The 12,971-nt window shown below is 43.8% G+C and overlaps 1 protein-coding gene across 1 annotated transcript; it reads left to right on the top strand.

Moving 5' to 3' along the window:
• The first annotated feature begins 250 nt into the window (after window positions 1-250).
• On the top strand, window positions 251-12,031 carry NPM1 (nucleophosmin 1). The gene is made up of 11 exons (XM_058848802.1): window positions 251-387; window positions 1,047-1,126; window positions 3,863-3,982; window positions 4,749-4,842; window positions 5,446-5,549; window positions 5,994-6,055; window positions 6,498-6,552; window positions 7,420-7,509; window positions 8,345-8,446; window positions 10,637-10,711; window positions 11,682-12,031. The coding sequence occupies exons 1-11, from the start codon at window positions 324-326 to the stop codon at window positions 11,718-11,720; spliced, it is 885 nt and encodes a 294-aa protein (XP_058704785.1). The 5' UTR covers window positions 251-323; the 3' UTR covers window positions 11,721-12,031.
• Window positions 12,032-12,971: the final 940 nt, after the last annotated feature.

The raw sequence follows: 12,971 nt of genomic DNA, 5'->3' as shown, positions 1-12,971 counted from the left end.
GCGGCCCGGACCCCTCACACGGCCCCGGCCCCGCGGCGGCGGCCCGGACCCCTCACACGGCCCCGGCCCCGCGGCGGCGGCCCGGACCCCTCACACGGCCCCGGCCCCACGGCGGCGCCCCCTGCCGACCCGCCCGGCCCCGCGCGCGACCACCGTTCGCATGCGCGTGCGCAGGGGCGGTGCGCGGGGCCGAGGGGCGGGCCCTGCCCGCCGATCTCGCGAGAACGCGAAGCTATATCAGCGGGTGGGCGGGGACGGGGCTTCCTTTAGTGCGCGTCCGCCCGCAGCGCAGCACCTTAGGTCAGTCGCGCCACAGCCCCGCGATGGAAGACAGCGCCATGGACATGGAGAGCATGGGGCCCCTGCGTCCGCAGACTTTCCTCTTCGGTAACGCTTGCCGCGGCTGCGCTCTTCGGGGGCTCGCTGGCCCCGTCGCCCCCGCAGGCCCCGGGGCCGAGCGCCGTGCGGGGCCGCGGCCTGTGCCGGCCGAGCGCCGCCGCTCCGCGCGCGGGGGAAGGGGAGGGGGCTCTGCCGGCGCCGGGGGCGCGCAGGGGCCGTTCCCGCGCGGGCCCCAAATGGCGCGCGGCCCGCACGTGGCGGGGCCCGTCCCGCTTTGTTCCGCGCTTTGTTCCCGGCGCCTCCGGCCGTTCCTAAGGACGCGGCGCGCCGGGAGCGCCCGCGGAGCACGTGGCAGCGCGGCCGAGGCGGAGCACGTGGAGCGCCGCGCGGCCACGCGCCCCTTGCTGCCCATCGCCCCGGGAGGGCCCAGCCGCACACGGCGGGCGGCTGCGGAGGAGCCGTCGGCGCGGGCAGCGCTGGGCAGGGATGGGATTGAACGGGCCGCGCGGGAGCTGCGTGGTCGGTAGCAGGCCGCGCGCTCGCCTGGGGTTTTCCTCTGCCCACGTGTTGGCTCCGTGCGTGCCCGGGGTGCCGCTAGTTCTCTGCACGTACGAGGCCTGGGAGCAGCGAGCTGCGGAATAACTGCTTAGCAAATACTTGCGTCTTAAATAAAACAGCAGGCTTATAATTAAATTGTCTTCTTACAGGCTGTGAGCTTAAAGCAGATAAGGAGTTTCAGTTTAAAGTAGATGATGAAGAAAATGAACATCAGTTGTCTCTGAGAACGGCAAGTAATATTTGGTTTTTACACTTTACATTTTAAGTGTGGTGGGCTGTGATGCAAGACGTGAGTTTTTTAACTTGTAATTTTTTTCTCCTGTCATAATTCTAGTGATAATTGTTACATAAATCTGTTAAAAAGTACCATTTCTTATTGGTAGTGGAGCATATTCTGTAATTTCAGGTATTTTCTATATTGAAAGTTTCTCTGTTCATGTTTCATTGTTGACAGCAAGTAAATGCAAGGCTGGATAAAATTAGAAGTCAATTTACAGTGGATTTAATAAATATATGGTAAATGGAATTAAATGCCAGACTATACACTCAGGCTTCCCTAGTGCAAATAGTGCACATGCTACAGGGGCAGAGGGGGAAGAATAGATTTGTAGGAGTCATACATAGGCACACTTATAGACTACAAGGAACTTGATTTTGAAAACCATTTCAATATGTTTCCAAATATAACTTCAATCCTTTTTTTTTCCCAGAAGCAAGTAAGTAAATCCAAATTGGAAGGAAGGAGGTTTGTTTTATTGTCCTTGGTTTGTCCTCTCCAAGGATGTATCTGGGAAAACCCATTTTTCATTCAAATAATTAATCAAATAGACTCCTGGAGAGTTCCTGGTTGTGTCTTTGGAGCTTTCTGGTGCCACACAAGTCAGACACAATATTTCAGTGCTTTTTTGCTGTACTAACAATGTTTTTTTGGGTAGCAGAACAATAATGTACCCCATCTTAAAAGACAAGAAGTTGAAGAGTTGTAGAATCTCTATTGGTTATTGCTGTGTTTATTTAAATGCAAGGAGATGCTTTGATACCTGGAAGCAATGGAGTCTTAAAATTTGTGGACTAATTCCTACAGTGGAACTGCTTCCTGGAGGTCACTTGCATAATGATCTCCAGACACTTCACGGTGTTTCTTAAAACACTTTCATGTTAATTATGTGAGTCTTGTGCTTTCCATGCTTTTATATTATGAAAAGCATAGCCTGGACTTGACAATGAGTAATTTGTTCTTAATTGCAAATCCTTTTGCTAGAAGAATATAACAATAATATATAGGGTAAGTCCATATGCAGATTTCTTATATCTGAATGTTACACAGATAAAGTCAGTAATACTTAAATTGTATTGTTTTACTCAAATTTTTTTTCTATTTATTTATTTTTTCAAGTGTACCTGTAGCTTTTCTTCTGATGTTGTACAGTGTGAGGGATGAAGCAGATGAATCCACACCACTACTTAGTTGTTAGGCCTGTGGGGGAAATGAAGTCTTACCTCAATAAACTCTTTTCATAGGAAAAGATACCAAAAAACACCTTGTTGAGTAGAGGTAAGGTGTAAAGGCAGTAAATACTTGGGGGCTGATCTGTGCTCCTGACAAAAGCCCAGAGGAGTAAAGACAATGCCTGTTAAGATACATATATGGTGTTGGACTTGGGCTTGAGGTACAGCAAGATGGGGAGAGAAGGGGGTAAAAGGGAAAAGAGGATGGATGGATGCAGGAGGTAAAAGTGCCATGAGTTTCTGTAAATGTCTTACTAATGGCATCTAAGAACAGGGATGGTCACTGCTTCATCACCTATTCAGTGTGCATTCCTTCGGTGTAGAAATTAAATCACATGTGTGGATGCTTGCCAAACACTGGAAATAAATAAATGAAAAGTAAGTGCTGTAGTGTTGAAGTGGGGCAAATGACAGGTCATGTTCTAAAATTTTTGTCCCACTAACTGAACACATTGAGAGGTGAGATCAGAGCTGCAATCTCACCTCTTCAGATTGCTAATAACATAATTTACCAGAAGTAGCTAATCCAGTGTTCTGTTTGCCAGCCTTCAGTCTGTACATCCAAGTCTGGACCATTACAGCCTAATTAAAGCTCAGCTGTTGGAGAATGTAAACCTGTCTGCCTGCCTGCCTCTACCTGAAGTGTTCACACACACATCATCTTTGGGGGTTGGAAAGCTTTCTTTGTATGGGCTTTAGGAAAGGAAACACAGAGCCTTGTGCACTGTTGTTGGGAATAGTTGTAGTACAAGGGATTCTTGGTTTTCACATCTTTTGCATATCTGCATTCAGATGTCTGAGAGGCCCAAGGTTCAGTGAACTGGAATTTCAGGCCTAACCACTGTCTGTGACTCACTTGTCCTTGCAGCTATGAGTTTTGACTCTTGAGAGAGAAAGTGGCAGACTCTTACTCAGAGTAAGGGATCTAGGCACTTAGGCTTAGAAATGCCTTGGGACAACAGTTCTCAGTCTGTGGTGAATCACAGCAAAAGGCATATGCATAAATCACAGCATTCAACTAAGCTGCTGTTAGAATTGACCTCAGTGAATGGCAGGTAAGCAAAAGGTGCACAGTGTGGTAAAGGGAAGCAATTGGCAGATGAAATGTGGCTGGAAGGGGAAAGCTATAGGCCGTGATTCTGTAGAGCAGATGATGTGTTTGTACTGCTTTCCTTGGACCAGCTGTGGAGCTGGCTGAACTTGCCACTGCCTCTTTAGTCCCTTGATCCAGCAGCAAGTGACCTGATTTCACTGTCACCAGAGCACACCTGGAGGTGCACCTTGGAAGTTTCAGTGTTGTGGAGAAAGGGTATCTGCTTGGGATGGAGTTGGATGAAATCGTTTGCAGTCAGAAATGCAGATTTCAGTATTAATTGATGCAGAACAGTGAATGGAGTTTAGAAGATTTTTAAAGATTTGGGAAGATGCTCAGACTGCCCTGTTCTTGACTTCACAGGTTACTTTAGGAGCTGGAGCCAAAGACGAATTACACATTGTAGAAGCAGAAGCACTGGACTATGAGGGCAACCCTACAAAAGTAGTACTGGCATCTCTGAAAATGTCAGTGCAGCCTACAGTAAGTGCAGAAACTTGGGAAAATATACTGTATATATGGTCTGTAGAGAGAAAAAAGTTGGAAATGGCTTGGGTCAACTGAATTTTAGTGAAACTGAACAGTGTATTCCAAGAAGTGTCTGTTTCACTGGTAGTAAATGCATTTTTTTTGCCTAGTAGAGTTACTTGAGTAATTTGGAGATAATCTACTTGTTCAAATTACACGCTTTTTAAATGACAGTAGTTATGCGTGGCATCTCTATATGTACAAGTCTAAACATATGCAAGCAGATGAATCTTTAAATTGTCTTGCTTTCTTTAAACCTGGGAAGAGAACAATAAATTTTTTCTGCAGGTCCCAAGGTCTTAGGTGACTCTGAAGATGGTTGCTACTCTCTGTTGATTTAAGGGCACACTGTTATCATTTCTGCTGTCTGGAATGTAGTTCGACTCAGTTGATGATAGTGTACAAGTAGAACTAGAGAGTGCTGGGGCAGGTGGGATGGATAATGTTCAAGTAGACATTGCTGCCAAGTGGAGTATAAACAAATGTGTATTGGTCTGGCCTTGATGTGCTTTAACTGGAATAAACAACAAGTGTAGTAAACCCCTGTTGGTGGCTCTGAGTTGACTCTTTAACACTTACAGAATACTCTGTGGAATGGGACCTTGGAGTTGTGTTAGTCATGCAGTCTCCAGTGCTCATGCTTGTTTCCACTGGGGTGGAGTGTCTGTTGAGTACACTTCACCTGGAATATCCATCTGAATACCAATGCTTTGTCCCACAGGTTTCATTGGGCGGCTTTGAGATCACACCACCAGTGGTGCTGAGATTGAAATGTGGTTCAGGACCTGTTTATGTCAGTGGTCAGCACCTCGTAGGTACGTATGGCTGCTCACTGCTTTCCTGGCAGCACCAGCAGAACTTTGGGATGTGTAGCTGCTGCCTCAAGCAGTACTTTTGCTGGTACTGACCCTCTGAATCTTAAGGGAATATCCTCAGTGGCATGAAGTGGCTTTAGGGCCAAAGCTGAGAGGAGTGCTTGCATGCCTTTGCTTGCCACTTGGTTTGTATAGATAGCAGGCATTTGTCAACCTTGCAATTTCAGTTCTGATTTCTTCCCTTAGAAGTTGGTGTCCCACTGTAGGCTTTCGGCTTATGAGCTGAGTGTGAGAAGACTGCCCATGAAACAGTTCTGATTTTTAACTAAACTAACCCAGCACCAGCCTGCTCATTTGGAGAATTGTCTTTGATTTTCATACTAGTTTTCAAATGTGTCTCCTTAGGAATGGAGAAAATGCACTATCTGCTTCAGTCAGCTGGAAAAGCTTCTAGTCAGTGGTTATCCTTCCTGCTATCAATTCAGCACCTCAGCCACACCAAACCTACTCAGTTGTGGGTGGTGCTCTTTGTTTCTTACTAGCAGTCTTGTTTTATATTGTTAAATGAGGTGAAGTTTTTATACTTTGCCTTTGCTTTATCAGCATTAGAAGAAGAACCAGAATCAGATGAGGAGGAAGATGATACAAAAATCGTTAATGCTTCAACAAAGAGACCAGCAAGTGGAGGAGGAGCTAAAACACCACAGGTACATGGACTTGCAGTCACTTTGTTCACAGCATTTTCTTTTTGTTTCGTATTAGTGCTGCCTCTAGGAGGAAGCAGTTAAAAGCCTTGCTGTTAGAGAAGTGTAATAAAGTACAGAAGGCCCCCAAAGTTCTCCTGAAGGGGTAGATGTAATGGCTGCTTTTGTGGAAATTTTGTCCACTGAAGTAACTGCAGGTTTTGATATAAACAGCAGTGTATTGTGAGAGTTGATGCTGATCAAAGCTGTACTACAGAGGAAAGCTCATTCTCAGAGCATATGCAGTGACCTTGTCAATAGCTTTGGACTTGGCAGCTCTAACTTCCTGGGTTTAGCTAAATTGATGGAAAGTAGCCTTGTGTACTTAGGCCACAGTTGTTTTGGATGGCAGTTGCTCTTTATTACCACAAAATGGAATCAACACTTGACAAACTTTCTTTTTTGAAGAAAAAGCCAAAATTAGCAGAAGATGATGAGGATGATGATGAAGATGAGGATGATGATGATGAGTACGTATTGTTGCTTTTAAAACGTGTTTTAAAATCCAGAGCTAACTTTCAGAACATGAATTGTGTGACATAAATAGATGCTAAGTGAAAAAGCTCCTGGATCTTGGCTAGAATAAAAGCATCCTTGCCTTATTTGTCTCTACAATGCTATCTAAATTATAATGTTCTTCTGATATGTCATATTGGACTTCCTGTTATCATTAACTACTAATAGTAGTGGGAGTCCCTAGGATATATTTCTTCTGTACTAAAGAGGAGGGAATGCATTTAACTGCTTTAAAGGTAGTGCTTGGCCTAGCACTTAGCCATGTGTTAAGGGGTAAAGTAAACTTGGAAAGATAGCTTGCTTCCTTCATTAATTTAATTGGGAGGGAGGGAGGGGGAAGATCAATTCCTAATGTGAATCTTGAGTTATGGTGAGTGACTTCCTTTCTAATTGTAGTGATGAGGATGACTTAGAGGATGATGAGGAAGAAATTAAAGCACCAATAAAGAAAGTAAGTGGCTAATATTTGACATGACAGTGATCAGGCAAGTAGTCCCTGAAATGAGTGAGTTTTAGCACAGCTCTCTGGAATGTGTGAATGAGGGGTGTGTATGAGTGTGCATCCATCTAGCCCATGGTTTTATTTCCTTGGCTGCAACAGGCAGACTGGGTCTTGCCAGCACAGGGATGCAGCTGTCAGACTGGTGTGGGTGTGGATGGCTCTTGGGAGCAAATTCTGCTGGCCCTCGAGCGCCGCCTGCTGCTGTGTGGGAGGAGCAGGGAGGCGTTTCTTTTTCTCACGCTCGTGCACTTTGGCCTGAGTTTCTATGTTCATGCCTACTGTTTGAAAACAGGGATTTAGTGTTTTACTTCACTGCATGCTGCTCTGTCCCTACCCAGTTTCCATAGGTGATAGTGCACAGGGGCATGGTAAAGAACTGCACTCTGAACTGCAGATTCCTGCCACCTGATATGATCTAAGGTCACTGAACAAAACGGTCCCTTGATCTTTGTCGGCATTTTAGACTCCATGTCTTAGATGTGTGTGTGGTATCACGGTCTGTGTGCATCCCAGACAATATTTCTGGATGAAATGCCAGATGAGGAATAGTGGTGTTACAAAAGAAAGGTAACACTGAATGAGGTCATGGAACTGCGGTGCCACCAGGAATTAATCTTTAAGCAGTATTGCCCCCAAAGACTTGTTGATACATGAGGAAAAGTGATCTATTTAAGGAAAGTATGATGGGAGTCCCACATAGCTGTATGGTATAACAGAACCTGTTGTGTGTGACTGCTGCACCAAGAGGTTTTCCTTTGGGTTCCTGTAACGTGCTATCTGCAGTTTGACAAATGAGCTTGTGTGCTTGCTTTTCAGCCTGCTCGTGAGATTGCAGGAAAGAATATGCAGAAAGCAAAGCAAAATGGAAAAGACTCTAAGCCATCCACACCAGCATCTAAATCAAAAGTGAGTGAAACCAACTGGGTCAAATAAAGGTCTATTCTAGTGAGGAAGCTAATTTTCTTGCCTGATGGTGATTTCAAACAGGATGCTAACATTCAAGTTGAAGGTTTTTAAATCTTAATATGAAGCATATTGATGATACTGTTCACTGCTTCACGTTCTCTGTGCAACTCTTCAGTGATCAATATGTACCTACAACAGTCAAATCTGAAATCAGACATACTGTCCCTTGGGAATATTGGTAATTCTTTGGTTTGAAACACTAAAACTGTTAGTTTTGTGCAGCATCTTGTACAAGAGAATGACTGCCAAATGTGTTTCCACTGGAGAACAGTGGAGGCTGCTGCCCTGCAGTGACCCCTGCAGGACTTGCAATTTCCTTGTTAATGCTGTGTGCAGCTTCTCCTTACTGCTCTAGTACTCAAGACATGGTGCCTGGAAGGTTCATACAGAAATCAGCATGGGGTGCATGACAGGACAGCATCTGAGAAGTACTGCAGCAGATGTGCCTTTTAAAGCATGACCTAAAATCTGACTGCAGATCTGGAGTTAAACTCTGAATCACAAAATATTCTGGCTGTTTTTGGTTTTTCATTTCTATTAGGAAGGAGGCACCTGCCCAGAAGCATAAGATACCAGCTATGCTAACTATAATAACTCCAGACTTGAGAATTGTTCTTTCTCGTGCTTCTAAGGAATGTGTGGGATGCATGAATTCAGGTTTTGTGACTTTCTAAAATCTACATGGACTATCAGTGTAATAGCTAGTTTTATAAAATTTACCTTATATTTTCTGTAGCTTTATGTGCAAGTTACTAATGAGATGAATAATTTTCAGACTCCAGATTCCAAGAAGGATAAAACTCTAACTCCAAAAACACCAAAAGTCCCTCTGTCATTAGAGGAGATAAAAGCAAAAATGCAAGCATCTGTAGATAAGGTGAGTTTTTGGAAATGAGGTTTCTCAGCCTTACTTTCACACTTCTGCAGATAAGAAGAATTGGATGTTCTAAGAAATGGTTATGATGTTGCTGATTGCTGTGCTGTTAATCAGTGTGTGTTGATATTGAAGCCCAGAGAAATGAAGACACATTCAGGGGAAAATAAGCCTCTGTACTCGAGAGAAACAAAACCACTTGCTTTGAGTTATTTTTCCAGTAGTGCTGATTAGCAATTGGGCATTTCTTGGGGAACTGGCTCTGTTCAGGTTTAAGAAAAAAAAACAAAAAAAGAAAAAATACACACAAAAAAACCCCCTTAGGTGGTATTTGTTGTAAAGATTATTTAAATAGTGTGTGTGCACTTCAGGTTACTAAAGTAAAGTGGAGCGAGTTCCTTACATGCTTGGAATGCCGTGGTCTTGAAGCAGTATCCCGATGCTTGTAAGGCTCAGGAACTTCCAGAAGAGGGAGATGGGTGCTTGTGATGTGAGCTGATGCACTGCTACAGACCTCAAAGCTTTTGCTTTCTACAGGGATCTGGACTTGAGTCTCCCTTCAGTGGATGCTTCACCCTTTGAAGGTGTCAGGGCAGTCACTTGCTCTGGCTGTTAATCAGTTCTGACCAGCACTTGGTCACACATGGCAGTAGTATTCTTAGCTGCTATTTAAGTATGAAATAGGAAATCCAGTTGTAGGCTGGTTGGGTGTAGCAGGTGATGCTTTTCCTCCTGAGCCAGGGTTGAAGTGCACAGTGCAAGGGCTGTGTCCTGAATATGCTCCTGTGCTGGGAGCAGATGGGAGCGAGTGCCTGGCTGGTTCAGAAGTACTGGTAAGGGTGCTAGGAAGCATTGTTGGTTTGCTGAGGGGGTTTTTCAGTTCAAGATAACACACTTTTAAACCCCATACAATGGCAAGCGAAGGTCACTCAAAGAGTTAGGATCATCTCCTGCTTAGACCAGTAGTGTTTTGAGGCTGCTTTGTTCCAGGGGTGTAAAATGAGACCAGAAGTGTTTGAATACAGAATGGATGCAGGCTAAACAATGACAGGCTGTGATGAGGATGGGAATACACAGTCCTGGACTGTGAGCTTGACATGATGGATGGGCCCATCCTGGGGGGTCACACTGTAACCCCTGGATGCTGCTGTGGTGCAGTGTGAGCACAGGTGGCTGAGCTGCTCACAGCAGACATGTCCCTGCAGAGGGGAGCATGCAGAGCAGATAACTGGCAAAAAGAGCTTTAAAATACATTATCTGGTGCTGAAGAGTGTTTCTAGTGGGAAATGCCATTCTGTGTACACAGGGCTCTGGCTGACAGTAACAGCTTTTGAAAAGTCCCTTACTGGATTTAGAGAGAAACTCTTGTATCAAGTAGGTGTCAGGAAGCTAAGAGAAAAGCATGAGGTAAATCAGTTCCCAAATCCAGGCTTGGTTGCAGCATTGCAGTTTGAAATATTCCTCACATTGCTCTTTCCATTGAACAGAAATTTGATGTCTTGTGCAGTGTGTTAAGTAGCAGCTAAGTATGCTGTCCTAATTGGAATGGGATATTTCAACTGATTTCACCTGAGAAATTGGAATGTATTTCTCTTGGGACTTGTGAAAGGAAATCAGTGTCTCCTAAAATAGCATGTTGTATTATTTTCCCTGGAGATGCATCTGCCTTGTACATTTGGGCATGTGCAAAGACAATTCCAGGGACTATAAGGAAATGTTACTACAACAGTTCTTTAAATTAATAGAAGTAGTGTATTAAGTGAGTTTTAAAGGACAGGTCCGAGGTCAGTTCATGTTTTGCTTTAGAGAGGTGAAGTTGGCAGCCTGCCTGTGAAGGGTGGTCTCAGGTTGTGTGCTGTAGTAAGAGTCCATAAACAGGGAATTAGTTCTAGTTTACCTGACTAGCACTGGGGCTGTTGACTACAAGGAAGGTGATTTTAAGTGGTGAATGCTGTTGTGTTCTTCAGCATCAGCGAACAGTCTTGAACAGCAATTCAGTGTGTAGCCACTTCAGTGAGAAATACCTGGGCATGGTAGAAAAACTTTAAAATAGTTTGGAGCAGAGTAATGTGGGAAATTGCAATGTGAGTTTAAATTCCACCTGTTTTGGAAAAGGTGTCAGCTTCATAGGTTATTTATTTTGAAGCATTAAATGATGTGCAGACCCTAAAGCTTGTTTTTTTTTCCAAATAGGGTACTACCCTTCCTAAGCTGGAGCCCAAATTTGCCAACTACGTTAAGAATTGCTTCAGGACGGAGGACCAGAAGGTAACAGAATTTATCAGAACTTGATAAAGTCCAAAAGCTTTTAGAACCTGACTTAGGGATTCTTTTTCACTTCTTAATCTTTACAAGCTTTGGACTGTTTGAAAGGGTTACAAACCATAAACAATACTTCAGATTGAATATATGGGAATGGTTTTAAGGGTTTAGTTGGCTAAGATGGGAAAGCTAATATTTTATTACATTTTTCCAGCTTTTATATGGTTGCTAAATTATCTCTTGCTTACTAAACCCACAGAATTTTCCTTTTGGCACCATATTGGCTAAGGAAATGAGCTGTGGTTTCCCTTACTGCTGAATTTGGCCACCTAGGCCAGTCTGGTGTTCAGCCCTTTTTGGGGAGGGTGTCTGGGAGGTAGAGCTGTTTTGTGATTGAGATTATGGCATTCTTGCTACATTCTCTCCCAGAGTCATCTGAGCTCTTGAAAAGAGCACAAGCCAAAAGGTGGTATCAGGAAACAAGTTTCTGAATTAGTTACTACTAACAGAGACTAAGCTGAAAATGTGTCTTAGATTTTCCTATCAAAATTCCTTCTGGTTAATTTTTTTGAAGTGACAGAATTGCTTATTCTTTCCTGCTTCTGTCAGTGGTTCAGAGTAAACTTGTCTGATGGACAAATTGACACATTCCTGAAGGAACGTTTAAAAGCAGTCAGCCTCAGCTACTGGAGCTGCTGTGGCATTAGCCAGGGTAGAGAAAATTCAGCCAATATTTGCCTCACTGGTCCACACCCATCCTCTCACCTTCACTGAATTCTTAAAATTGTGACCTAGTGTGAGTAACGGTCTTTTAGCAGAAGGACTCAGTGTCATGCTTTCAATTTGATTTTTGCTGAAAGGAATGTACTTTAGTTATAATTCAGTGTCAGTATTTTATCAAATAAGTGAAGATAGTAAACTAAGAATATTTTTTAAAAACTGATTTCAATTTCTAACTTCTTGTGTACACTTCCAGGTCATTCAAGCTCTCTGGCAGTGGAGGCAGACTCTGTAAGAAAAGAAAACAGTTTAAACAGTTCGTTAAAATCTGCAGTCTTATTTCTGTAACCATTATTTGGCTGTTCTTTTTACAAACGCTGAAAGAGCTTTCCCTCCTGTGTCTGATAAATGTCATCCAGATTACCTTGCCAAGAATGTGTTGTCCAAAATGCCTGTTTAGTTTTTAAAGACGGGACTCCACCCTCAGCTTCATTTTAAGTATGTATGGAATGTTTTGATAAGGCATGGTGGTGGTCAGACAAATGGAAACGGTGGGGAGACTAAATGTATGTGGAAAAAAATAAAATTTAGTATTTTAATAAAGTACTATTGTTTCTTTTTTTATGGATGGTGGGAAGTGTGCATACTGAACCCAGAGATAATGGGGCTTTAAAGTTCTTTGAGTATTATACCTTTGAGTATTTTAGCTACTTCTCTTTACCAAGGACACATAAAATATCCTTGTGTGTTGTCAGCTTCAAAAACAACTCCAGTTCCATGAGCTTGAGAGCTAATGAGCAGATGATTTGTGAGAAGACTGGAGTGGCAAGCAGGGCTTTATTCTTGTCTGGAAGTGACCACTAATTCTATAATTGCCTAAAACAGCCCTTCCTGCATCTCAGTTCCTGACCTGCTTCATGGTGCTTTGGCTTATGGTTTCTCTCTGTAATTACTGGGTTTATAGGGCCTGGAACTCCACTTGTAAAATGCAATACTTTTGATTTGGGATTTGCTGGCTTGTGCTGTTCCTCTGAGGGGCTTCAGAGTCTGAGGTTGCCTCACATAATGACTTCTGTGAGGGTTCTGTGGAGAGAAGAATTAGTTTGAGTGCTGTAGGGTGTGCCTAGAGAGCTCACTGAGCAAGTTCAGAGGCTGTGGATATATTCCTGGGAATGCTGAGATTTATCTGCAGTAAATCCAAAAGCTTAGATGATCAGGAAATCCTTTCAGGTCCTCTGGCCTACACATGATGCTAAGAGCCAGAGTTAAAATCTTGGACCATTCTTGTTACGTGAAGTAAAAACCACCAAGGTGGTTTCAGGTGAAGGGAAGCGTGGCTGTTGTGCCTTGGGGCTGACAATCCTCCAGGCTCCTCTCTCTGTGTCACTTCCAATGCTTGACTGTTATATCTTGTGTCCAGTAGCTGCAGTAATGGGATGGAGACTGAGAGGATGCTCGGAAAGTATTCAAACAGTTGTGTGGTAACTGTTAAGCTCTGCTTTAATCTTTGCTGTTTTGGAGAATTAACACAACTGACTGGTGTTCT

This window comes from Poecile atricapillus, chromosome 13, assembly GCF_030490865.1.
Source record: "Poecile atricapillus isolate bPoeAtr1 chromosome 13, bPoeAtr1.hap1, whole genome shotgun sequence".
Taxonomy (NCBI): domain Eukaryota; kingdom Metazoa; phylum Chordata; class Aves; order Passeriformes; family Paridae; genus Poecile; species Poecile atricapillus.
Note: the sequence above shows the minus strand (reverse complement) of the source record. Positions and strands in the feature narration are given on the sequence as shown.

Coding starts and splice junctions, on each gene's coding strand:
- NPM1 (XM_058848802.1), top strand. CDS start 324: ATGGAAGACAGCGCCATGGACATGGAGAGCATGGGGCCCCTGCGTCCG. Junction 6,056..6,497: donor GATGAGGATGATGATGATGA/GTACGTATTGTT, acceptor TTCTAATTGTAG/TGATGAGGATGACTTAGAGG. Junction 6,553..7,419: donor TTAAAGCACCAATAAAGAAA/GTAAGTGGCTAA, acceptor CTTGCTTTTCAG/CCTGCTCGTGAGATTGCAGG.